The sequence below is a fragment of the Octopus bimaculoides genome, chromosome 5 (genome assembly GCF_046866305.1).
Source record: "Octopus bimaculoides isolate indiv1 chromosome 5, ASM4686630v1, whole genome shotgun sequence".
Taxonomy (NCBI): domain Eukaryota; kingdom Metazoa; phylum Mollusca; class Cephalopoda; order Octopoda; family Octopodidae; genus Octopus; species Octopus bimaculoides.
The window spans coordinates 127,083,395-127,110,605 of NC_142932.1; the positions used below are offsets into that span (position 1 = coordinate 127,083,395).

Genomic DNA, 27,211 nt, shown 5'->3' on the forward strand with positions numbered 1-27,211 from the left:
CACACAGCCATGTGTTGGTCTGCTAGTTAATATACTTTCATTTGGACATGGTGTGATGTGCCTGTACGCTATGTATGTATGTATGTATGTATGTATGTATGTATGTATGTATGCACTGTACCCTACATTTGTCTGTATGCATGCAGTTATACATATAGTGTGTTTGTCTATTGTGAGTATATTTGTATGCATACAGGGATATCATCATCGTTTAACATCTGCCTTCTATTCTGGCGCACGCACAAACACACACACACACACACACACACACACATGTTTACACATTCACTGAATGTGTAAACACAAAGCTGTGCAGATGGAAGTGTAATGGAAGTCTGGCAGTATTTTTGTTTCTCTAAAGATGTATGTTGTGTTTATGCGTGTGTAAAAGCATAACTGTGTCTATCCACTCACTTGGGTATATATTTGGGAATATGTGTATACATGTGCATGCATTCGCACATAAACATGTGTGCATATGTGTGAGTGTGCATACATATTTGCATGTGTGCATTCGCTGTTATATGCATGCATATATGCATGCATGCGAGTTGCTGGCTGGGAGTTTGCAAATGTTTATGAATAGGTGTCTGTGTTACACAAGTAATGTGTATGAAACTTACGTCTGTGTCTAATTGTCTGTCATATTGAGACAGACTGTTTTGCCAACAGTTCCCCTGACAATTACATCCCTGTGACATTTATTAAGGCCTAACTCATTTAGATTTTACACATTCTATGGAGATTGATAGCACACAATTATTGTCAGGCTTTGCTGCTGCAGCCAGAAAGCACACTTATCGAAATGCAACATTTTCTGCTAGTTGTAATCTGGCAACTACATTCTGCATGTATGTCACTGAGAAATGGCTGAAGATAATAAAATATAAATGTGTGTGTGTGTGTGTGTGTGTGTGTGTGTGTGTTCTTTATATCACACTTATTTTAGAGGTAAAATAAAAAAGTAAATACTAAAACAAAAATGTAAAAAAACAATTGTGCAACCATTTTTAACATTTTGTTTTCATTTATTATGTATGTGTGTGTGTGTGTGTGTGTGTGTGTGTGTGTGTGTATAAATAAATATACAGATGATGTATTATACACTTGATACACACAAACCCAATGAGCATAGTCGTGTGTCATGAATGTATATGTGTACATATGTGTATGTGAATATACTCATTAATGTTACACTTATCTTTTTTTTTGTTCTGGAGGGTTATTGATTTGTCTCTGCTTCTAACAATTTTATATTTTGGTGTCCAGCGTTCTCATTACAGCTTTACCAGTGATATTTATCTATTTTTCATGAGTCCTATGTTTTTACAGCTTTACGCCCTCTATTTCAGATACATCTCTGTCTGGCGCTTTCTGATGTATGTATATATATGTGTGTGTGTATATATATATATATATATATATATATATATATATATATATATATATATATATATATATATATATGTATGTATGTATGTATGTATACACACGCATCATCATCGTTTAACATCCACCTTCCATGCTATATGTATATGTATGCACACACATACACACACACACACACTGCATCAACTTGTGTTTCTTTGTGTGGCTGTATGTATTGGACAAAGTGTGTGTGTGTGAAATTGAGTCTGAGATAACACACACATTGCTGGTATACATACACGCTCACACACACTCTTGTATATGTATCTTTTGTTCTCTTCAGAATGTATTTGTGGGAAACAGTAAGAGGAGATAGAGAATATGCACTATGTGACTCTGTGTGTGTGTGTGTGTGTGTGTGTGTGTGTAGATCTGTCTCCTTTACACTTGTGCACACATCATTTTCCCAAGTTAGCATTAGTTGAAAAGATGTGAAATCCAGCTTTTTCCTTTGTCCACAATATTTTATCTGTGTATGCCCAATGTTCTGAAATTTAATTTTTATCTTAACCCATGAAACATTTTTTCTACATATATATTATTCATTGATATTCTTTCTAAATTCTAAAGTATGTGACTACTTTTATAAGGCCTTTTACCTTAACTTTTTTTTCTAAATGTTTTACACTATTTTTAAGAGTTCGTACAATTGCATGTTGTTTGGAACAATTATTTTTAGTGCTCGAGTCTGTTCCTACCACTATCCATTCTACCACTCTGTAGTGTTATAACAGCAGAACCTGTTTGTCAGTGAAACAGACTGATATAAGCAACATTAGCTGCTTTGTTCAGGGACACAACATGATGGCTATTGTTGTAAGGTTTGATCTTCTCACTCTGTGGTTGGTGGTCTGCTACATTGATCTCATTGCAAAAGTTGAAAGGTGTAGTTCCACTTTCCTGAATTATGTATCCTTACTTTGATTGCACTTTGTGTTAATCCTTGGGAGGTACTTTGTCTTCATTATCAATATTGATTTAATGTCATTTTCTTTTTTTTTTACTCTTTTGTTTTTTGATAACATATATTGAGCATATCAGCACACCGGTGCATTTCCTCTCATATCTATCCTGCCGTTTTATCTGTTAGATTTGAACTTTATATATATATATACTTACATACACATGCATATATACCTATATACATACACTTTCCCATCTACTGTGTTTTAAGTCTTTGTTTTCTTTCTCCATTTGCTAGGAGCAGTCCTTTCTAAATTTGCTCTAGCTACCTGATAATCTGAACTATCTACTTCATCTCAAGTCTTTCTTGGTTAATCTCTACATTCATTTGCTCTGTTTCCAATAGGAAGCAACCTATAGCATTTCAAACAATGACAGTCATCTCTCTAATACTTATGGCTCTTCGTTCTTTATATACTTCATTTTGTATAGTTTATTACAATTTTTCTTTTCTAATGTTGTTGTTGAGTAGCTCTGTTCAAGCAGACCTATGTTATGAAGGTAAAAGATTGAATGTTTCAGAATAACTCATAGGTAGTACCCTAGAATATACTCCACTTCAGTTAGGTTTGTAGAGATTTAATCAATGAAGCTCTCTCTTTCTGAAATATAGATTTATTTAAAGTTTGTTCGAGAGTTGCATTACTCCAAAGCATTTTAGATTAATGGACCTTTGATATCTGTAAAACACTAAAGCTTCTTTCTTTATCTACTGCATACCCCATTTAATATTCTTTTTTTTTTAATATTTTTGAATAAATAATAAGCTGATTTTAAGTTTGCATGAGTTACTGTATTTGGAGGACTGTAGGATCACCTTAAAGATTGGTTATAAGATCAATATCTTATGACTGGGAAGTTTTGTATGTATGGTCAGTTAGAATTGTAAATTTAGAATGTGTTGGAAGAGAATCTTTAAAGGGAAGCTTTTAAAGAGAACTGCATCACATTAAACATAGCTTTAATCTTTATGTCAATATATAGATTAAATCTTTATTTATATAAATAATTTCACATGGCCCATTTGCATGCTGCATACATTTCTTTTCACTGTGTAATCTTTTTCCAGGGACGCTTTATGTCCTTACAATAAAATCAAATTATATTTAACAAAAACTAAGAGCCACAGCTTTTATATGTGCAAAGCCAAGTTGATGTTTAGTTGTTTGATGTTACATTCATTTTGACTCAACTCTGTCTTACTGTTCCTTAAGCTCTTGCAGGCTTTTAGCAAACATGGATTTCTGTTTCTTATTTGATTTAAAAGAGTATCTAAGAAACATCAGTAACAATAATGACATGTGATAGCTTGATCCTAACATCTGACCAGCATCAATTAGAAATCAAAGATTATGTTACTTAAAGAAAAGGTTTTCTAACTGTGAATTTTAAACCCATGACCATTGCATTGATTCTTTACTTGTTGCTTGCACAGTGGCCTAATTTTTGCTAACATCTCAATATTATGCTTTGATTTTTCTCATTTTAATTGTTTTAGACACAATGTTTATTTTGTCAGCAACAATACCTTCTTTACAAGATACTGTCATCTTATGAAGTTTGGCTACAAAACTAAGAAGAAAATTGTGAACAAGAAAAGAATGTTTAGCAACCGGAAATATTTGATCGTTATTTGTTTACATTTGTACATTCTTTTCCTTGCAATGAGATAACTGTAGACGATAGCCATGTTTAATAAGTGAGTTTAATCAGGTTTTATAGAATGAGAGTTCACAGAAGAGACGCTAAAACATAGATGTAGATGAAAGTGGGGGGAAAGCTTGGTGCAGAGCTAATCATACAAGTTAATATAAACACTTGCTAGTAAAAAGTTCTGAGAATGCAGTTCGTTTAGTCCAACCCATATCAGATGGGTTGGATTAACAAGTGTTAAATGATGATGATGATGAATGGTTCTGCTGATTACATTTCTCTTAGATCATCTTAATTTAACACCACTAAAGAATTTATAAAATTACACGAAAGGAAATTGCTCCATAAAACAAAGTTTAAATTGAAAAAAAAAACAAAAAAACTTCAAAATCCATGTTTTGGTTTAGTGTCACGAAGAGCATATAATACTTAAATTTCAAACAATACAAGTATTTGTAACCTGAATTGAACCAGAAAAAGACAATAGCCACATAAGACATGTGGAAAAATTATGCTGTTCAGTAGATCTGTCCCTCTACTAGTTTAGAAAAATGGCCATTAGACAAAGAGGCATCATCATCATCGTTTAACATCCACCTTCCATGCTGGTATGGGTTGGACAGTTTGACAGGAGCTGGCCAGGCAGGAGCCTGCACCAAACACACACACACACACACACACACACACTGCGAGTATGTGTGAATAACTGTTTTTTACAGTCACTGTAGAAGAGAATACAACAGTTTGCTTATGACATGCAATCAGCAGTATTTGATAAACAGTAACTTCAATTGTTAACTCTGCTGCACTTATCTAAACCATAGGATAATTTTCACTGTGAAATATATATATTTCTACATAATCAACTCTTTTAATAAACTAGTTTCAATATGTTTTGGATATCCAATTAGGATTCTTCAGTAACAGCTTACAGGCTATACACCAAATATATGATGGAAAGCTGAGTTGGCTGAGAGATAATAGTGTTGGGATTTGGGATTTTAATACTGCTTTCTAGTGTTTCTACTTTCAGATTATATTGAGCTTTCTGTTCTCTCTGTGAATGAATGCATTTAAGTAACAGTATTGTAGAGTTGGTTGTCTTACCTGTTTGGGTTTTATTTTTACCATTGTTACTTAAAACTGCAAAATGAAAGAGGGTTGATTGATGACCTCCATTTTGTTAAATTGTAAATCGTCTTCATCATTTAACATCCATTTTCCATGCTGACATGGCTTGGATGGTTTGACTGGGGCTGGTAAGGCCAGGAGCCGCACCAGGCTCCGTTGTCTGTTTTGGCATGGTTTCTACAGCTGGATGCCCTTCCTTAATGCCAACCATTTTACAGTGTAGTGGGTGCTTTTTACATGAAACCAGAACCAGTGCACCATACGTGGCACCATCACTGATTCTTTTTACATGGCATTAGAACTCAGGGTCACTGAGTAACTTGCAAGACAAAGATCCTCTCAACTGGGAGGAGGGAGTAGTAGAGAGAGGGTGATGACCTTGTACCAGTTGATGAGAGATTAGAAGTATAGGGGGACAGGAATGGGTGTCTTGTGGTAGAGCAGCTACATGGATACTCCAGTTGAAAAAGAAAGTGGGGTGAGACAGAAAGCGAGATAAAGAGAGCAACAGAGAAGTGGTGGAAAAGATGTGTCAGGACATGTTCTTAAGGAACATTGGGAATGGTGAGAATAAATTTTCACTAAATACAATGCCATTTTATTTTGGAGTTTAGATAGAGCAACAGTTGATTGACTGAACCTTTGTATATTACTAACGATTATTTCATTGACATTGTCACTTCATTCCTGGTAGCCATTACATTAACTTTCTTTCCCATTATTCCCAATGTCTCTCTGTTGTTATTAACATCCATTACTTGCTCATTTACCATCTCCCATCTTTTATTGCTATCCCTCACTCTCTCTCTTTTACTCTCACCTGGTCTTATTGCTATCTGTCATACTCTCTCTCTCTCTCTCTCTCTCTCTCTCTCTCTCTCTCTATCATATTCTTGCATCTATCACCCATCTAACATGCATCACTTTCCTATCACCCTTTCTCTCTTCCATCGTCCTTTCTCTCCTATCACACTGCTTTTCTATTCAATCCTCTCTCTAATAACAATCACATCTTTCACACATTCGTATACCTATCACTCTCGTTTTCTGTAACTTGCTCTATCGTTCTCTTATTCTAGCTCCCTTCCCATTAAGTAGTGTAGAGAAGCAGCTCCCTTTAGTCTTGCAGGAAGTGATACAAAATAAAACTGATGAACAAATGAAAAGACAATATTTAGTTGAGAGGACTCTCTAGCTATGCCCATTAACAGACAACAGTTCTTATACTGGTGACAATAAAATGCATCCCACACATTTTGTAATGTAGTTGTTGATAGGAAGGGCATCCAACCCTGCAAACCATGTGAAAAATATATCATAGAGTAACTCCAAATATGAACTGACTTAGACTGCAATCCATTCCAGCATGGAGAATCATCATTATCATCATCATCATCATCATCATCATCATCATCATCATCATCATCTAATATCTGTTTTCCATGCTGGCATGGGTTGGCTGGTTTGACAGGAGCTGGCAAGGCCAGGATTCACACCAGGTTAAATTGTCTGTTTTGGCTTGGTTTCTACAGCTGGATGCCCTTCCTAATACCAACCACTTTACAGAGTGTACTGGGTGCTTTTTATGTGGCACCAGCACCAGTGCTTTTCACATGGCACCACACCGACAAGGTCACCAAGTACCTTGCAAGACAAGAAAACCTTCAACTGGGAAGTAAAATGACATTGCAATGAAAAGTGAAACAGATTTAGGCAAGGTTTTAAAATCTTATCAAGAAACACTATTCTAAGATATTTTAAGGTATTAAAAAAAAAGATGGCTGTAATAAATAAAAGCAGAAATCAATGTTAATTTTAATCTAAATTCTCCAAGTTCAACTCTCAACAAGCTTGTTTTATTTTCCTTTTTATATAGCATGGCCTATGAATTTTCTCCGTGTTTATGAGAATATGGTTTTAATTCTACACAATTAAGGTGTTATTGTTACAATCCTAGAAAAAGATTGTCTGAAGTTGTAAACTCATTTTTAGATTTTGACTTGTAAATTTTGAAACTAGCTCTAAATAAATGTAACATCAACAATAACAATCAGATTGACTTGCCTATAGATTATATAGATAATTCTAGAAAAAGAAATAAGTAAGATCATTATATTAGCTCATAGCAGCATTTAATATCTGTATTTTAAAAATAGTTTTATAAGCATGCTCTAGAGGATTTAACAAATATGAATATTTCCATATCAACTGAAAATATATTTTACAACTGGTTCCTTTAATTAGCAATTCAGTGGTATTAACATCTTGCAACTAATAATGTTTGAATCCATGGCCTTGTTTTTCTTTTTCAATGATTGATCTGGATGAAAGGGCTGTGCTCAGGCCCTTTGTAGGTTGTTCAAAACCAGTGAGGTTGATGTGGTTAACCTTCTCATCTTGAACAGTTGTAAGTTAATAACTGCAGGAAAAGCATTTGAGAGAGACAGTTTCTGAAGGTTAGTGATCTTGAAGGGGAATTTTATAATGGTAGGGCATGGGAGTGTAGGTGATGAAAGGAGGAGACACAGAAGGACACAGTGTAGGTGATGAAAGGAGGAGATCCAAGTCATTGCAATTGTCACAGGAGAGGTAGCATGAGATCAGCCAACTTTGAGAAGCAGAGGTCACTGTAGTACCTGGGGGAAAGACAGAGGATACCATATGTGTGTGGGCCAGAGGTTGACTTGTGTTGGTGAGCATCTTCTTATCAGTCAATTGAGTGACATTACTTTGATATGATATAAGATCTGTGTGTGTGTGCAGTAGCAATACCACCTAAAGTATAGGAGCAGTACTCCATTGTCAACCTCACTTGAGCATTATAGAGGGTTACTAATTACTCTTTTAGCTACCTAATACAGTTCTCTGCTACACCCATTCTTCCAATCCCTCCAAGCTTGACTCTTTGCTTTTACTGCTATTGTCTACTTCACTGTTCTACCACCATATCACCCTGGGTCTGGCTAGAACTTTGCAACAGCCACAGACTTGGTCTGTAGCCCTCAGTAGATTGTTTTGTAAGAACTTCCAGTAGACCTCTATGTTTGTATGTTTTTGTTTCTTCCTAATTAAATGCTTTAATTAGAACTTCTCTAAACCTTTGATTGTTTGATGAATTCTTAAGATTCCATAGTTTCCTTTTCTAGACTGGCTTGTGTCTCTGAGTCCTTCTGGCTCTACGTCTGAAGTCACAAATGAATAACCTATGTTGAGATGCCATCCTAATGAAAAACAGTTAAGTTAGTGTTCAGTACAGGGAACATTAAAAAGTTAACTAGAAATAACTGAGTGGTGAAAAAAAAAAAAAAATATTAGTCAATGACTGATATTATTTTCATTTTTGATATTGTCAAAATAAGACTGAAGTATGTTCATTATTGTTTCCTGTACAACTTGATAAAAAATGTTTTCCTGTCATTACACATGGTGAAATAAGCATCAGAGATTTTTTGCTCCATGCAGAAAGTGCAGGAGGAGCTCCTCAGAGGTTTTGTTAGCTCTTCTAAATCCTTTGCATATCATCAGCAGGTATTTCAGTGTTTTGCCCCTTAACCTGTATGCTCCACATGAGTGGGGCATTGAGGACTGAGCTAGTCTTCACCTATGGAAGAGTTCCATTTGCAGTCTCTTATCAACCATAGCTATCCTGAGCTAGTTTCAGCTGCTGTGCCTATTTCCTTGACAGCTTTCTCCAGCTGTCTGGGTTCCTATCTTCTGCAGGAAAAAGCACACTAGTCTAGATAGAAAGCTGTAGCAGCTGACTTCAATGAGGCCACATGCCAGCCCTTATCAAGGTGCTCATCGACAAAGTGCTCATATTTTGATTTCTTTACCTGGTGAGAAATATTACTGCCAGTTAATTTGCTAATGTTCTCTTCATTAAATAAACTAACACTAACTTAACTATTATTTTTCATCTGGATGACATCTCTGAGTTATTAAATATCAACTGTATATCAAATTATTTTGTCTTTGGAGGCATCATCCTAAATTAGATTGGCCTCACCAATTTCTAAGTGTTTAGAATGTTTAAACTATGCTAGTTATGATCACGTTGTTGAATGGAAATGGAAAGTATTGTTTTTCTTTTCCTCTTAATTTTCTGTTTATACTTAATGATAATTTCGAGTTAGATAAATTGCTGATCATTTCATGTTGGATAAAACTGATCATATTCACCCAGTCAGACCACAGTTGAAATACGCACTGAACAGCAAAAACAGTCTGTATTCGGCTCTTTGAAAATAAAATATCTAGAAGCTGCTGCTGTTGAAACGGTCTCTTTTGATAGAATAGTCTTTCAAGTGTGTAAGAGCCGCTAGACAGTTACTTGCCCTACTAGAAAAAGTAGCCACACCCACTAAAGTGATATCCTAAAAAAGGACACTGGATAATGAAGTCATAGATAAACATAAAGCAGGGATAGTCTTAACTGGAATGTTTTGAATCATAAGCTTATTTAAATCAGAGCTGACTTGGCACTAAACAACTGCCCTCCCCCTCAGATAGAATGGTTCACTGAATTTTTCTTTTAGCTCCAAATCTGTAATTTGCTAGTCTCAGGGCGAGAAAGAATTGTTGAAAACAGGATTAGTTGTGTGGAGAGTTGTTTTTGGATTTAGGTTTTTTTAAAAATTAATTTATTTGGTTGAATATTTGATTCCAAGATGGCTGTGGCAAAACTACAATTATAAACACTTAAACATTTTAATGTACAAGCAACAAAGTGTCCACCATAGAATTTTAAAATCTGGCCGTGACTTATCTAAGAATATTTTAACACTTAATGTGGAAAACTTCAAACCAACTGGTTTAACTTTATGATTTAACTGAAAAACCTGTAGAATAGTTTTGTTTTTGGATTTGGTTTGCAAAATTCTTTATGTGAGTTCATGTGTTAAAGCATATTCTGTTGTGTCTGGGGAAAGTCATTCTCTTTTAGTGCCTTATAATTTCTACTCATTTACTTATTTATTTTTCCAAAATTTTTGTTGCGTCTTTTAACAACTATTGAAAAGGTTGCAAAACACAACAAAAATTTTAGCAACGTAAATAAGTAAATGAGTGGAAATTTTACCGGTGAGAATGACTCTTTCCAGACACAACTGTGGAATAGTTTTATTCTGGAATATTCCATGCTTTGTAGTTGTTTTTCTCTGTAAATTTTGTAATAGAAATTTTGACCTAGAATTGCTTAACATTTACTTTGTTCAGATTTAAACTATGATTTACACAGAAAATATGAGTTCTCAATATCTTAGAGTAGTAAATTTCTTTCTTTTCAGTGTTTTTGTCAATGCCTTTTCTAAATTCTTAAGTAGTCTTATACTTTCATTGATTAATAAGTTAAGCTCTGCCAATTTAGTAATATGAGTTAAAATGTGCTGAGTAGATTGTACTAGCATAGAATAAAAACTAAAATGAATGTTGCATATTAAACTAATGAAGATGATGAATTTGGTATTTAACAAACTGTCTTCAGAAAGTATTTCTTGAAGAAATGAGAAATAATTTTCATTCTTAATCTCTACAATGGATTGGGAGGGGGTGGAGGTGGGGGAAACGAAGCTACTTTAATCTCTTGATGGAGTCAGTTAATAAAATATTGGAGAGAAGAAAAAAAAAGAAATCTACTGACAGACACTAAATGATCCAAAAGAAAATGTGAGCATACACGCACATGCGTGCATGCATGTATGAAACATTCATGCTTGTATTTGTACACATGAATGTGTGCAGCTCTCATATACATATGTATGCATGTATGTATGCAACAAATACATTAATATTGGAGGCACTTTGAAATATTGAACTGTCTTAGGTGAAAGAAATATTGATACAGTAAGTTGCTCTTCTGAATAGACAAATTGCATACTTTCTTAAATGGTATGAGTTAAAAGTAAAGAATTTTGATGGAACTATCCACTAACTTTACTATTGAGAATAAGGATATAACTTTGTTCTTTTGCATACTTATAATTTGTATTTAGTTCTTATGCCATAGTTCTTTTTCGTGCAGTATTAGTGTGTCAAGCATTGTAAGATAATTAGTAAATTAATATAATTTTGCTTACCACACTTTTATTTCTTGCCTCTTCCTTTAACCTAAGATGAGCTGTTGCTATTTTATTCTAGATCAGAAAGCAATGACTAAAATTAAGAAAGCATATGGTTAAAATTATTCTTCTTCCATGTATAGTTTGTTAAAGATTACATTATCCAATGTGTCCTTCCTTTTTTTAAAGGTAGGATGTGATAGGAAGGAAATTTACCTGCTATGTATAGCAGGTCAAGCAACTACACATCTTCAGTAATAGCAAACAGCATTCTCTAAGTTATAACAGCTATACAACCTGCATATGACACAATATAATTCATGATTGAACAAGTACTATTACAGGAATACTATTCTATGTTTTTGAGACAAGGAATTATGTACATTATTTACAATGGACAGATAGATGTCCTCACCTTGTTTGTTGTTACCACAATGTTTTGCCTGATGTACTCTTGAGCCTTCATCAGGTGTTCTGGTGGAATTTCGAAATTTCAAAAGGGTTGGGTTTGAAATTTCACCAGTACACCTGATGAAGGCTGAAAGGTACATCAGCTGAAACATGGTAACAACAAAGTGAGGACACTTATCCATCCATTGTAAATAATGTACTCTTACGGTATGAAGCTTTGGAGGTTTTGTATTAAGTAAATGACTCCTAAATCTGTTGAACTTATGGAACACAGGCATAATGATATTGTAACTCAGTAGATGAAAATTGAAGGGTTTTTATTTTTATCATTAAAACATGAAGTGCACTAATCTGCATGTATTTAGGTAAAGAAAATGCTTGAACATTTAAATACACTGTTAAATGAAATGTTTGCCACATTATACTTTTCTTTTATAAATATAAAGCACCATATATATGTATAAAAAAATCATTTGTAGTTTATTAAAAACTGTACACTGAGGCAAAAAGTGTCATACACAGAAAATAGCTTCACACCATGCAATTGTGCTAGAGTTGTTGTTTAGCACCAAAAAGAACTGTATTCATACATGTTCCAGTCATGACCCCCACATTTTTTAAAGATAGTGTTTTTAAGATGATCGAGAGTGTGATTTGAGGGTAATTTAGCTGCTGTTTTTGACCAAATGATTAACTGTAAAGTGCTGCTGCTGTTGACCTTCGTGTTTCAATTTGCTAGTACAAGTCTGTGTATGGTATGTTTTTACTTTCACCAGGGTTCCTAAGGATAGATTCAGAAATTTACCATAGATAACTCAAGATTTGTTTCGAGCAGTAGTCTAAGGCAGTCATAGAATTTTGTAGTATCTTGTGTAACTAACTGAAATCTACTTTGTCATTGAAAAAGAACTAGACAAATGTCTTACCCTGATTGCAGCTGGATATAGATAGCAACATATATTGAGTGAAAAGGTTATACATTATTCACAATACCCAAAACATAGATTTAGATGAAATATTTACAGAATTAAACAAAATTTTTTTTACTGTCTGTGAGGATTTCATGAAACTGAAATATTCATTGTGCTATTCTCATTTATATGTGACCTTAAACACAAGTTCTTAAAGATTATTGAAAAATTAATTTAAAGAAAAAAAAGAATTAATTAAATGAAACTATATTTTAAATTGAAGTGCTAAGTATACTGAACAATATTAATTGTTTCAGTTCATTTAAAAATATTTTACTAAATTGGTTTTCTGTAGTTTGTTATGTCTTCAGAAAATTGAGATTATCTTCTGATTTTTATTTTTAATTGATACTATTACACTTAGATTTTTACCCTTGGAAACAATATCAGCATTGCAATCTCTCATTTCTAACAATTTTTCTAAATCATAAAGCCCCATGAAGTTGTTGAATACTTCAAGTTTCTGAAGTCTTCTGTTACACCACATACAACATCCACTTAAAGCTAGGTGTATCCGTCTTTCAGAATGAAGTGTCTTGGCCTCAACATACTGATTATGATAAAATGTTTGGTTTGTCATAAATGATTTGATCATCCATACTCTCCACTTTTTATTTATTTCCTCCTTATAAATTTGACTTGAGTTTTTTCCATAAAAAATATAAAGAAACCACCACAAAAACCAAAGAAAACATTTTCACAATAAATAAGACAGCCACAGAAAAAGCACCTGTGTTAGTGGCATGTATAAAACACCTGTGCCAGTGCCACATGTACAGCACCGATGTCAATGTCATGTAAAAAGCACCCATGTTAGTGCCACAAAAAAGCACTGGTGCTGGTGCCATGTATAAAGCACTGGTGCAACATAAAAAGCTTCCAGTACACTCTGTAAAGTGGTTGGTATTAGGAAGGGCAAAACAGAGAGTTGAAGCCTGGTGCAGCTCTGTGGCTTACCAGCTCTTGTCAAACTGTCCAACTCCTGTCAACATGGAAATTGGACCTTGATGATGATGACAAGACATAGTCCATAGGCTGTGTTGACTATCTTGACGTTGATATGTGGGACTGAGAATACTGATGAAAGTTATCAGTCTTGTCTTGGAAATGAAAGGTTGTATGTACTGCTTTCTGCTTTCTAAAAGAACAGAGACGAAATGAACCAATTGGGTTGAAATGATGTGTAGGATGATCATTTTCTTAATTTTATTTTAAGAGAGTAAACTTAGAACAGTGGGTCTCAACTATTTTAATATCCAAGCCAGAGCCTAAACCTGGATTTTTTTAAGGGCCACACCAAAAAATGTAAAGCACAAGTCAATTAGAGAAAACTTTTTATTTCTAGAGGGAAGACTGTCAAAGGTTACTGGAAGGATGCTTGAAGGTGGCATGAAGCCCTGGGAGCTGCTGGTGTAGAACATAGTAGAATGAACTCAGCACAACAGGTTTTAAAAACAACAATTTATTTAAAGAAATGCTACCACAGTTGTAAATATCTTGGGATGTTGAGCTCTAGTTTGCAATATCCTCTGGTATTAAATGATATGTAGAAAAATAAAAGTAAACATTTTCTATTTATCAGATTATAAGATATATTGTGTTTACTTTCAAATTTGATACCATGATAAACAAACTTATGATTGAAATGTTTGATTGTCTTCTTTCTTCTTCAGAGACATACTTTTTGTTGACAAGATGAAAGCTTCCATATGAATTTTATTCTTCACTTTTGTGTGTTCCACTGATCAAAAAAAAAAAAAAAGATATTAGATTAGCAGTATAAAGATGGTAATTGTACTAACTGTGTGTATATCTATTTAAAAAAAATTACACATGCAGGGGTGTCTACATAAAACAGTGTATGTGCAAATCTGAATATATTGAGCATTGTTGATGTGTTATATTACACAATGAATTCAAATACTTAAAAATAATCACATCCATAGGGCTTTAAAAGCAGTGATTAAGTACATTTCATTACTTGTTGAACTTATGAATTACTCAAGCTGTTCATTAAAGGTGACATTCATATGTGCATATACAGCCATGCATGTCCACACACACACACACATACACCCTACATGTAAGTGAATTTGACAGGAGATAAGTAGTTACTAAAAAAAGGGATTTGTGTACATATAGGTGATATATTAAAAATGTGGTACATATCAGACAACTATAAACTTGTTACTAGTTCAAATATGCTTGAAGCATATTCAAATGCATAAAAAAGCCATTCTTTGTCATGGAGGAAATATGTGTATATTTTTTCCTGTAGACACATAGGTGTACATACACTAAGTCATTTTAAAGCACTCCCTAGTTAGACTAATGGATGCTGGTATTTTGGAGTAGTTATCTCCTCTTCAGCATCAGACGATAAAAGTGGGAGATGTGATGGACTGACTTGGGATAGATCACTCTTATATTTCAGTCAGCATAATGTGACTGGTTGTGCTCACTGGTGGATCTGCTTGTAATATAATATGAAATTGAAGGTGGAGGTTGGGGGTTGGCATCAGAAATGGTATTTAGCTGTAAAGAACTCTGCAGTAACATACTCTTGTCTGATTCATCCAAACACTGATGAGTAGACATTAAAATGAAGCTAACAATAATCTGTGTGTGTGTGTGTGTGTGTGTGTGTGTGTGTGTGTGTGTGTGTGTGTGTGTATGTGTGGTAAGAAGTTTGCTTCCCAACCACATGGCTACAGGTTCAGTTCCCCTGTGTGGCACCTTGGGCCAGTATCTTCTACTATAGGCTCATGCTTACCTAAGTGAGTGAATTGCTAGAAACTGAAAGAAGCCTGTCGCTTATGTGTGTGCATGCATTTGTGCACATGTTTGTCTGTGTTTGATCCCACTGCTGCTTGACAGCTAGTCTTGGTGTGCTTACATCCCCGTAACTTAGCTGCTTGGCAAAAGAGACGAATAGAATAAGTAGCAGGCTTAAAACTGTAAGCAGTGGGGTTGATTCATTCAACTAAATTCCTTCAAGGTGGTGCCCCAGCATGGTCGCAGTCTAATGATTGAAACAAGTAAAAGATAAATATGGATATATATAATGAAAATCAAACAAGTTTATGAGGTAAAAAGGAGTGAAACAAACAAGACAGAGTCAGGCAAGGAAAAGTAGATTTCTGTAAAAAAATGTAGAAATATGAAAAAAAAAAAAAAAAAAGAAAAAAAAAAAAAGAAATTTACAATGAAGGTAAATATGCCAGTAAAAGAAACAGAAGTGTGTCTGTTATTTTGGGTGATACTCTTTATTGAAGAAGAGAAAACATGTAAAAAATTAAATGAGGCAAGAGGAAGAGAAGTAAAAAAAAAAACAAAAAAACATGATGCATTTATGTTCTCTGTCTACATGAAAAGTCTGAGGTAGAATGAAAGCTTGGAAGTGGGATGGAATGACAAAGTAAAAGCACAATGTGGGTCTCATTGAAGTCAGGTAGAGAGACAAGTTGGAAGAGCGAGAGAGGGAGAAGAATGAAGAGGAAGAGCACTAGCAAAGGAGAGAAAATGAAAGGTGTAGTGGAGATTTCATGCTACTGGTATTTTTGTCTGTGTGTGTGTGTGTATGTATGTATAGTGAAGTCTAGTTAAATGTGCAAGGTTTTGCTATGTGTAGAAGTTAGATAACATTTTTTTTTTGTGTGAAGAAATCTAAAATACATGAGAACCAGTTGCAATACAATAAATACATCAACCCAAGGGTGTAAATGCATTTACATATATGCAGATGCACACACTTAGACAACATTCATACACCCACCCATGTACATACACTCACCCCTACACCCAAACACCCACCCACCACATACACACATACACACACACACCTACACTTGAATATGCTTGAGCATGTATGGGATGCTGGGGTTGGAGGAAGTGATGGAACGGTTGACAAAGGCGAATGGAGTGCGGTGCTATGGGCATGTTCTGAAGAGGGTGTTGATGAGGAGCATGTTCTGAGGTAAATGGACAGCGAAAGCAAGGTAGACTGAGGAAAATGTGGAGGGGACGGGTGGAGGAGGAGATTGGATGGGTTGGCTTGAGAAGGGAGGATGCCCAAAACCAGGCAAGATGGTGTGAGGGTAGTTGCTATGGCATTGAGGTAGATCCAGCGACCCCCGTTAACGGGGACAAAACCCGGATTCAGAATGATGGATGATGATGATGGTGATGATGAAGAAGCCATGTGTCTTCTAAAAGAATTTTTATCTCTTCACAGAATTCATGCATTTTGTTGGCACGTTTTAGCTTAAACCTTTGTCTTTGGAGTGGGGGGGGGGGCTTTCCACATGCCTCCATGATTTTGTCCCACACTTCAATCCTCACTTCTACATTGCTCTTACCATCCCATTTACTTCAACAATATCTTTTCCCCTTGCCCCAGTTGCAACTTTGGGACCGAACCCTGAACCACACACACACACACATGCACACACATACACACACATCCACACTCACAAGCATGCTCACACACTTACAAACACGACCATTCACAAAAACACTCATGCACAAACATACTAGCACCTCCCCGCGTGTATATACAGGGTGCGATGGGTAAATTATCACCATATTATATTTTTTATTTCGTGCATGCACATTGTTTTGTCTTTGATTTTGTCGACTACACAGTATAGCAGGGTCAGTCGGGCACCATCTGCAAGAAAAACAACACCATGATGCAATTCACTCTGCCAGAAATTTGGAAATGACATGCTGTACTGCTTAGCATTCATGCCAGAAACTCCAATATGAACATTTCAGAATGTTTGGATGTCAATCTGAGGACAGTGCAATCTAAGGACATGTACCAAGAATGATTAAAATCAAACATCCAGTCAACATCATGCTGTTTGAAGTAATCACTAGTGATGACGACATTACGCCTCCTTTCATCTTCCAACAGGGCCTCAGATGTAGTATGGAGGCCTATATCAAGTGCCTGGAGGAGGTAGTACTGCCCTGGGTCAAGAGGGTGGCTGCTGGAAGACCTTATATCTGGCAACAGGACTCTGCACCATGCCACACAAACAGAACCCAGTCGTGGCTGTCAGACAATTTCTGCGACCAAATCATTCCCAACCTCTGACCACATAACTCCCCAGATTGCAACCCCCTTGATTATTATGTGTGGGTTGCAGTTGAACGAGAGACCAACAAAACTCCTTGTAACACCAAAGATGAACTGAAGGCAAGGATTATGGCAGCATTCACCAACTTAAACAAGGTGACCATCCAGATGAATTGCAGGAGATTCCGAAATCGTCTGGAGGCCGTGGTTGAAACCAATGGCGATTTTAATGAATAAATTTACTCTTTAGTATTTCAAGATATTTTAATGTAATTTTGGTAAATATATCTGTTAAAACGAGATGGCAGTGTTATTTTTATTCTTGTGTAATTTACACAATAGTTTATTCACTGCACCCTACGCACGCACGCACGCACGCACGCACGCACGCACGCACGCACGCACGCACGCACGCACGCACGCACGCACGCACGCACGCACGCACGCACGCACTGATATGGCTGTCTGGCTAAAGATGTTACATTAAACTCCCCATAGCTTTGGCTTCTGTCCCACTATATACCACTTTGGGCAAATGTCTTCCACTATAACCCAAGGCATTGTGAATGGATTTGTGGATTTAGTAGACGGAAATTGAAGAAAAGCTTGTCGTATATGAGTGTTTGTGTTTTATAGTTATATATTATAACTAGCAGAAATACTTGGCTTTGCCCGGATTAAAGAAAATAATGAAATTTAAAAATGCCATCTAGATTATGTAAGTCTCAACTGCTAGTAGCTGAGAAACCAACGTTGTACATTAATAACTTTCCAACCCATGCCAGCAAGGAACATAGAAAATTTTCAACTCATGTGTATATAAAGTAGATACACATAGTTCAAAAACAGGTACAGATTTTAAACCGTGAAAGTAGAGTACACACACACAAACAGACAGACAGCAAATATATCATGTTATTGTTTCACTTTGATACACACAGATATACATTCATGCATGTCAGTCAAAAGCTGAAAGTAATACTTACTTTAACACTCATTGGTTTTACACTTCAGTATATGACATGGACACACTATTCATTTAAGTGCTTCTTCATATACTATGTTTTCTGTCTTGCCATGTGTATCACTGAGAATGTAGAGGTTCTTTTCATCACCAACTCTAGAACATCCAACATACAGCTGACCATGTGAGAAGCAAGGTTGAAGGAGGTTAAGTCCCACCACCTTTAGAGATTGACCTTGTGCTTTGTTGATAGACATTGCAAAGCTAAGTTTGACAGGAAACTGCAGTCTCTTGAACTGAAGGGGGAGATCATTTGAGATGAGAGGTATCCTTGGAATGAAGACATTCTCACCCATCATGCTGCCTGTAATTATTGTTGCTTCCAACACATGGGGCCTGGCTGTTTTAACAACCAACCTTGTTCCATTGCAGAGTCTGGGTGCATCAAGGTTTCTTAACAGCATTATAGGAGCACCTGTTTTCACGATCAGAATGTGTGGTGGAAATCCTGGTGGTTGCAGTGAATTGAGGAACTCCACTGGGTAATGTGTTGCTTGTTCTTGATCAGGGACAGAGTCAGTTGATCTGTATGAACATTCAGGTCCTGGTAGCCGAGACAACAACTTTAGATTCAGCTTGTCTACAGCATCATTCCTTGGTGCCAGAATTGTTCTTTCACATAGCCACTTGTGGTTTTTATAATATGTGGCAATGTTTGGAAACACCTTGCTCGTCAGGTCTTCAAGAGAGGCAATCATATTACCACATGGGAGGTGGTGCAGGTTATCTTCTGGATCCTGTCGAAGTTTTCCATTTCCAATGTCAAGTAATTTGTTGGAGAACTGTGCAGCTAACGGGTCTTCATGAATGTGAACCCTCATGTTGGTTGTCAGAGTAAGCTGCTTGACATGTTGCCAGATATATGAGGACTTGATGCAAGCTATTAGCTCATCTGCCCTTGTTCCTCTGGGAATGACAGGCAGCGTTTGCCTGAAGTCACCAGCCATGAGGAAGGTGACACCACCCATGATCTTCTTATTGTTTCTGAAGTCTTGTAGTGTTCTATCTAGCGCTTCAAAGGCTACCTTATGGGACATTGTTGCCTCATCCCAGACAATGAGTTTGGCATCTGTAAGGAGCTTTGCTAATGCAGTATTCTTGGATATGTTGCATAAAGGAGATTCATTTTCGATGAGGTTGAGAGGCAGCTTAAATGTTGAATGGGCTGTTCTTCCCCCTGTTAGGAGTGTGGCTGCAAGTCCAGAGGATGCAACAGCCAGAGCAATTTTCTTCTTCTGTCTCACCTTGGCAAGGAGCAGGTTGATCAATAATGTCTTTCCTGTGCCTCCTGGAGCATCTAAGAAGAAGACCCCACCAGTGTTGTTATCCATGGATGTAAGAACTTGCCAGTATACCTCCTTTTGATCCTGTACCAGAATAGGTTCCTTTTCATTGACAAATGCTTGCAAACTTTCCGTGTTGTATGATGTTTCCCTGATTAGCTCTTGTGCTAATGTGTGTTGAACATCTCTGACAGGAGCTGGAAGACAATAAATTTCAAGTTTGTTTCCAGCCAGTAATTGAACCTTGTCGTCTATTAATCTTAATGTCTCATTGAAGATGTCATCATTGAATGTGACATCACCGTCACACTGATATTGAATTCTTTGAAGAATGTCTTCAGAAAGCCCCTCCTTGTATTTGTCCCAAAGTTTATTTGGATTTGACAATCCACAGTTCACCAGCATGATGGAGAAGAGGTTTCTCAGCTGTATAGGAGACTTGCACATTTGTGCCTCTCTCAGAGTGGCATCCCAGTGTGCATCATCTTCCAGAAGACCTCTGAGATGGCAAGCCTGGCGATATGTTTGACATACTGTGTTATCAACCGTTCGTAAGGCCGTAAATGATTTGGGTCCCTTGACATGGTGTAATAGAAGCCTTAGATAGTAGCACTCTGAGTAGTTGGGATGGACATCATAAACTCTGCCAAGTGTGTCTGATTTCTTGATTCCCAGATGACGTGTGGGTGCTCCAAGTGCACGTCTTTCCCATTTGTTTTGGCACCAGGTATAGAATTGTGGAACTTCATTGTATAGTAGTGTTGTAGCAAATTCATCATTTTGACAGAGCTTGAAGAATGCTGTGAGCGTGGTATTTTTGGGAGCTTCCATTTGTTGTTGGACTGTGTCTGGGGTGAAGTAAACCCTTTCGCCATTCTCCAAATGAACTGCAAGACGTTGCACATAGGGATATCTGTCATGAATGGGGAACTTGAAGATTCTCCAACATGCTTCACCACTACTGATATACCTTCCCATTTGGAAGGTCTTGATTTCATCATTGTTCTCGGAATCCTGGACTGCAAAGACTGCCATGTCAGATCCCTTGTTGACATATTTGCACACATACTTAATGGATTTCACTGAGTTACAGAACTCAACATTGATGTGTGCATTGAATATCTTGGAGAGGAGGGGACAGTATGGTACTATCCACCTGTTGTCAACAGGAATTTCAGTATGAGATGACTTCTTGATGGTGGTTTCAAATCCACCATCACCTGGTTTTCTTCTTCTGTAGTGTGGATAGCCATCATGTCCAATCTGTGTCTCTTGAAGGAACTTCTTTGGAAAGCCTTTTGTACACTTCCTATCCTGCATGCATGGAGAATGTAGGTTGATGTTCCCACATGGACCATGTACCATTTGGGTCTTGACCACATTAAAAAGTTCTGGATCTTCCCGAGGATCTGGAATCTCTGCTCTGATGAATTTGTCTATCATTCTGGCATGAATTTTGTCTGTAAGCCAGAGCAGGATGTGTGCATGAGGAAGTCCACATTTCTGCCACTCTATTGTATACATGTAGCATCTAGTGGCACCGAACACTTTATCTTTGGTCAGTAACTGCATAAGCTTGATAAGCTTCTGTCTGAAGACCCTTGCAATTATGTCATGTCTATGTTTAGGCTGTTGGTTTGGGAAGAGTTCATTTTGAATCTCTTTCCATTTAGGGTTGCATGTGAAGGTTATGAAGAGGTCTGCTCTGCCATAGTGTCTAACATATGTCATGGCATCTTGTGTGCGCTCATGCATGTATCTTGGGCTTCCTGTGAATGATGATGGAAGGATGATCCGCTGGCCCATGTTGTTGACATCATGATCATTCAGCATTGCTTCTTGCAGGTGTGCATATGATTCCACTCTCAGTTGCTTCTGGTTCTGTTTCAAGTAGAGTAATCGTTCACTTTCAATTTTTGCATACATGTCAACTATAAACTGACTGAACAGATCTCCACAATGTAGGATGTGGTTTGAATCTTGACTCCTGACCATCATGTGGAATGCATAGAAGTCATTGGATGAAACTTGCTTTGAGGAGTTTGTCTGACTAATGTTAATGTGGTAAGTATCTTGTCCATAAAAGAACAGCAATGGATATTGTAGTGCATCATAGAATCTGTGTGTTTCTGAAATTCTCTTCACTTTATTGTCTCTGAGATGGAGGACAATGTCACGCTTGTCATGTTCTTGCCCAACCAGAACCACAGCTATTTCATTTGTTGATGGCGCACTAAACCTGTCTCCATGTTGACCAGATGGTTTCTTGTCTGATCTGATAACTACCTTGTAATCCATGGAGTTGGGTGGAATTGTTTCAAGTGCAGTCTTGAAGCTTCTGATCAGGTTGTTGTTGTCATGCAGCATCTTTTGCAGAGACACTACAATGTCCATCCTGATGTCGGAAATGTTCTTGCACCTCTCTTTCCCTTCTTGTTGAGAATCACCCATAAAATATATTTGAAGGAATTTTGGTGATTCATTTGCCAGAGGTAGTAGAGAGCCAATCTGATGATAAATCTGACCTTGGACCTTGAAAGTTTGCATGAATCCTGGCTCAGTTAAATTTCTTGTGGCTCCAAATGATGTCATCTGTAGTGCAGCGTTGTACTGTCTAATTTTGTTCTGGAAGTGCTTAGAATCTTGGTCATTTGATGACAACAGTTTCTTCAATGGCTCTGGAGGTTGGGGGATTGCTGGGAGTTTAACCTTTCCACCGCTGCAGCACAATGCAGGTGTCTCTCCAGGCCACTTCCTTGCTTTACAATATATGCACTCAGTTGTCATTGCACCGATGGTAACTCTATCGTCATCTGCATAATGAACTTTTGGATCATATTTGAAAGCTGCTTTATCGAAATTGCTTCTCTGAGCTGTTGCAACTGCTCTTTGTTTTGCAGTGGCGATCCTGTTCCTTGTTAGTCGTGCATTCCTCTGTTCATCACTTTGAGATGCTCTGGCTTTTGTAGTGCACAGTCTGTTCATTTCTTGGCGTGCTTCCCTTTCTTCAGGTGTCTCTCTTTCTCTGGACAGAGACATTCTTTTGGCTGACCTTGATATTTTAGATAAATTTGATCTTTTCCTTGTAGGCATGGTTATATACGTATACAGAAATACTGAGTGCAGAAGATAGTAAACAATAAAAATAACTTGGTAACAAAAATTATGTTTCTTAATACGTTAGGCAGAAAGTAAATAGGAAATTCAGATCTTTTTTAAAACGGGGGCCACATTTTTCATTAACGAAACACTTTGAAACTTGGAACACTGGTAGAATGTGTCATATAAAACATCTTTTTCTCTTAGTCTTCTTAAAAAAAAAGAAATCCCTAAGTTATTCCATGTTAAAGTTGTCGTATTTCTGTAATTTCAACCAATCACTGACGTCCATTCAGCCGATATACATTAAGTGCTGACTACATAAACAAATGATTCTGAAACAATTAACCCTAACCCTAACCTTAGGGTTAGGGTTAAAGCAAATTTAAAATGAAAAAAGCAAATAAAACGAAGGTATGGAGATTAAATACGCTTTACATCGCTTAATCAGCCAAAGGAGTAAATGTAAACAACTGAATACTTGTCAGTGATTGGTTGAAATTATCGAAATAAGACAATTTTTTACATGAAATAAATTCGAATACAAAAATATTTTTCTGTTCTATAACACAAAATAGATAAGTATACGAAGTTTGAAAGTCTTTCCGTACCAAAAACACTACGTAAAACATTAATGAAAAATGTGGCCCCCGTTTTAAAATAGATCCGGAAATTCTAACGGAAAATAAAATATTGTACGGATTGAAGTGAAATTTGTTACTCAGCGAATCAAAGAGTCAGTATTGAAGGAACCAGAAAAAACTGTCAACAACAGAAAGACATGATATCGTACAGATTGAAGTGAAATTTACGAAGATACTTCTTTCAGTAAATTATGAAATTACTTACATCAATAATTGTGAACTTCTTTCTGTCAGTAATTTGTCATTGTTTGTTTGTAAATAACGGTTGAAAACTTAAACTTACAATGAAAACAATAACGATTGAAGTTAAAGTGAAAAAATAATGGTGTCTGAAAATTGAAAGTGTAAAGAATAGCATTTGAAAAATAAGTGAATGCAATAGAGAGAGTGAGATGTATATATATAGAGAGAGGGGGCAAGAGAGAAAGAGAGAGAGAGAAAGAGCTAGTTAGACAAATAAGAGATATACAGATAGATAGATAAGATATAAGCAAAGATATAGAGAGATATGTTACAGAGAAATAGATAGATAGATATAGATAAAGAGAGATATAGATAAAGAGAGATATAGATAAAGAGAGATATAGATAAAGAGAGATATAGATAGAGAGAGATATAGATAGAGAGATATAGATAGAGAGATATAGATAGAGAGATATAGATAAAGAGAGATATAGATAAAGAGAGATATAGATAAAGAGAGATATAGATAGAGAGAGATATAGATAGAGAGATATAGATAGAGAGATAAGTAAAGAGAGATAGAGAGAGAGATATGTATGTCACTGACGCAAGGAAAACGGAAGTAAATATTTTAAAAAGACATGGGTGTAATATAAGAAGCAATATTATTTTGGTTTTGGATTTGGTTTTGCAAGATTCTCTAAGTGAGTATGTATGTTAAAGCATATTCTGTTGTGTCTGGGGAGAGTCATTCTCTTTTGGTGCCTTATAATTTAACACACTCACCGGTAAAATTTCCACTTTTTTCTTTTTCTAAAATTTTCGTTGCATCTTGCAACCTTTTTCATAATCTTGACTGTCCGTTACTCATACTGCGTTCCTTTTTGTTGGTTTGTGCTTATGTGTGTGGATCAGTGTGTGTGTGTGCCTATACATGCATGTATGTATGTGTGTGTGTGCATATGTATCTATATATGTATGTATTCTGCATATTCGTGTGTTTGCATGTCTGTGTTTGTGTGTTTTTATGTATGTGTGTGTGTGTGTGTGTGTGTTTGTATATGTGTGTGTGTACCCCTGTCTCCTTGTGTGTGCATGTCTGAGTGTGTGTGTGTGTTTTGAAACTATGTACCGTGTTTGTTTGTTTGTATGTATGGATGTGCATCGCCATCTGTGTGGACGTGTCTCCATATGTATCCTTGTGTGAAGTAGTGTGTATATATATATGGCCATGTGTTTCAGCCTTCATTTGCGTATGTATGCTTGTTTGTTCATATAACCTATGTAACTATCCGTCTGTATTTTGATCTGTTTACTTTCATATCCATATACTTACATACATGTGCGTATACATATATATATTCATACACCCACCCACACACACAAACAAAGAAAAAGGAATGCAGTGTAAGTAACAGACAGGGTCAACAACTACTGAAAAGGTTGCAAGACGCAATTAAAATTTAAGGAAAATAAAAAAGAAATAAGTGGAAATTTTACTGGTGAGTGTGTTAAATTATAAGGCACCGAAAGAAAACAACTCTCTCCAGACACAACAGAATATTTTTTGTCTTTAATAAAAAGAAATCAAACGAAGAACCTATTATTTGTCTGGGGTCAAATTGTTCATACATCACAAATATGGAAGCAATTGATGAAGCCGTTTTCACATGAAAAATGAATACATACACATCTCTATTTTATCAAGCTAGTAAAACCAGCACCATTTAATGTCCATGTTCCATGCTGGCTTGTGTTGGACTGCACCAAACTTGATTGTCTGCTTTGCTACTGGATGCCATTCTTAATGCTGACCATTTTACAGAGTGCACTGATTGTTTTTTTTTTACAAGGCACCAGCGCTATCAAGGTCACCAAGTAAAGAAAGGACTCTTTTCGGAAAAATCTATAACCAGACTGTGTGTTGACAAGTTTTCTACAAACAGATCTGTTTCTATGAAATTCAGATAAGTGTTGTGACACTTGTAAATGATGTAGGGTTGAAGGATGATGTGATTGGGTTGCTTGTGTCCCAGAGAGGAACTTTATCTAAGAAGGTGCAGATGTTGTTAAAATAAGAGTAAGCAGAGAACAGATGAGAATATGGAAATTCCTGCAACTCTACTTAAATTAACTGCAAAGAATGTTATTAAAAAGTGGTTACTTATAGAGGAAAGTCTGCAAGTTTTTGTTGATAATGATTCTAATCGTGAATGTATTATCATCATCGTCTAATGTCCGTTTTTCCATGCTGGCATGGATTGGACAGTTTGACTGGGGTCTGACAAGCCAGGAGGCTGCACCAGGCTCCAAACACAGGAGCCAGAAGGGGCGAGGAGGCTGGCATTGACCACGTTTGGATGGTGCTTTTTATGTGCCACCAGCATGGGAGCCAGTCTGGGTGAGGGGGCTGGCATCGGCCATATTCGGATGGTGCTTTTTATGTTCCACCGACACAGGGAGCCAGTCAGGCAGCACTGGCAACGACTGATGCATGTATGGTGCTTGTAACCTAGAAATTAAAAAAGGAGTTTGCAATGAGCTCAGTTCCTACATTCAGTTGTACAAAGAGATGATGGTCCATGACCATCAAACAATTCTGTGTAAGTTCTTTGCTCCTCAAGCAGATGTTGAGGCACACTATAAGATAGCAGACACTGACCCTCAATCTCCCAATAGCTCCCATCCTACCACTACTATCTCTCACATAGTTGTTAACATCCTATGTGGTAAGGACATACTCTATTACTGTATTACAATTCTTATTTTTCTGTAATGCATTTCTCTTCCAATGTTTTAATGTATACATATAGTACGGTGCATGTTTAGAAATTGTATTTTGTTTTTCCTAAAAAATCCATTGGAATGCATTATTATTATTTTATAACATAAAGAATAGGAAAATAATTTCACACTATGGTAAGGTTTTATGGACCATGTTAATTCCATAAATGCAATGGATTCCTATGTATGTTTGTGTCTCCTTGTCTTGACATTGTATGATAGATGTGAGTGAGTGTTACTACTATACAAACAGTGTTATTTGTTTCCAGAGTTTTATGAAAGCATGTGGCCAGAGGGGAGCATTATATGGGAATGGGTGAGGGTTGGCAACAAGAAGGGTTTCCGGCTGCAGAAAATCTGCTTCAATGAAATCAGTTTGACCCATGCTTGCATGGAAAAGTGATTGCTAAAACGACAACGACGATGATGATGATAATGATGATATCTTAGTGTACGCGCACGTAGAATAAATAACTGATAACACTGAGTAAACAAAGT

The 27,211-nt window shown here is 36.4% G+C and overlaps 2 protein-coding genes and 1 long non-coding RNA gene across 4 annotated transcripts in view; 1 reads left to right on the forward strand and 2 right to left on the reverse strand.

Moving 5' to 3' along the window:
• Positions 1-27,211, forward strand: part of LOC106867829 (serine/threonine-protein kinase greatwall) — a 729,021-nt gene that overhangs the window by 75,405 nt on the left and 626,405 nt on the right. The gene's annotated exons all lie outside the window — the stretch shown is intronic.
• Positions 13,935-25,270, reverse strand: LOC128247885 (uncharacterized). Its single transcript, XR_008264192.2, has 2 exons — positions 24,716-25,270; positions 13,935-14,354 (listed from the first exon to the last, which is right to left on the reverse strand). It is a non-coding gene; the product is annotated as an uncharacterized LOC128247885 (long non-coding RNA).
• On the reverse strand, positions 14,055-23,683 carry LOC149135855 (uncharacterized). Its single transcript, XM_089353059.1, has one exon. It carries the CDS (start codon positions 23,094-23,096, stop codon positions 18,732-18,734), a length of 4,365 nt encoding a protein of 1,454 aa, XP_089209185.1. The 5' UTR covers positions 23,097-23,683; the 3' UTR covers positions 14,055-18,731.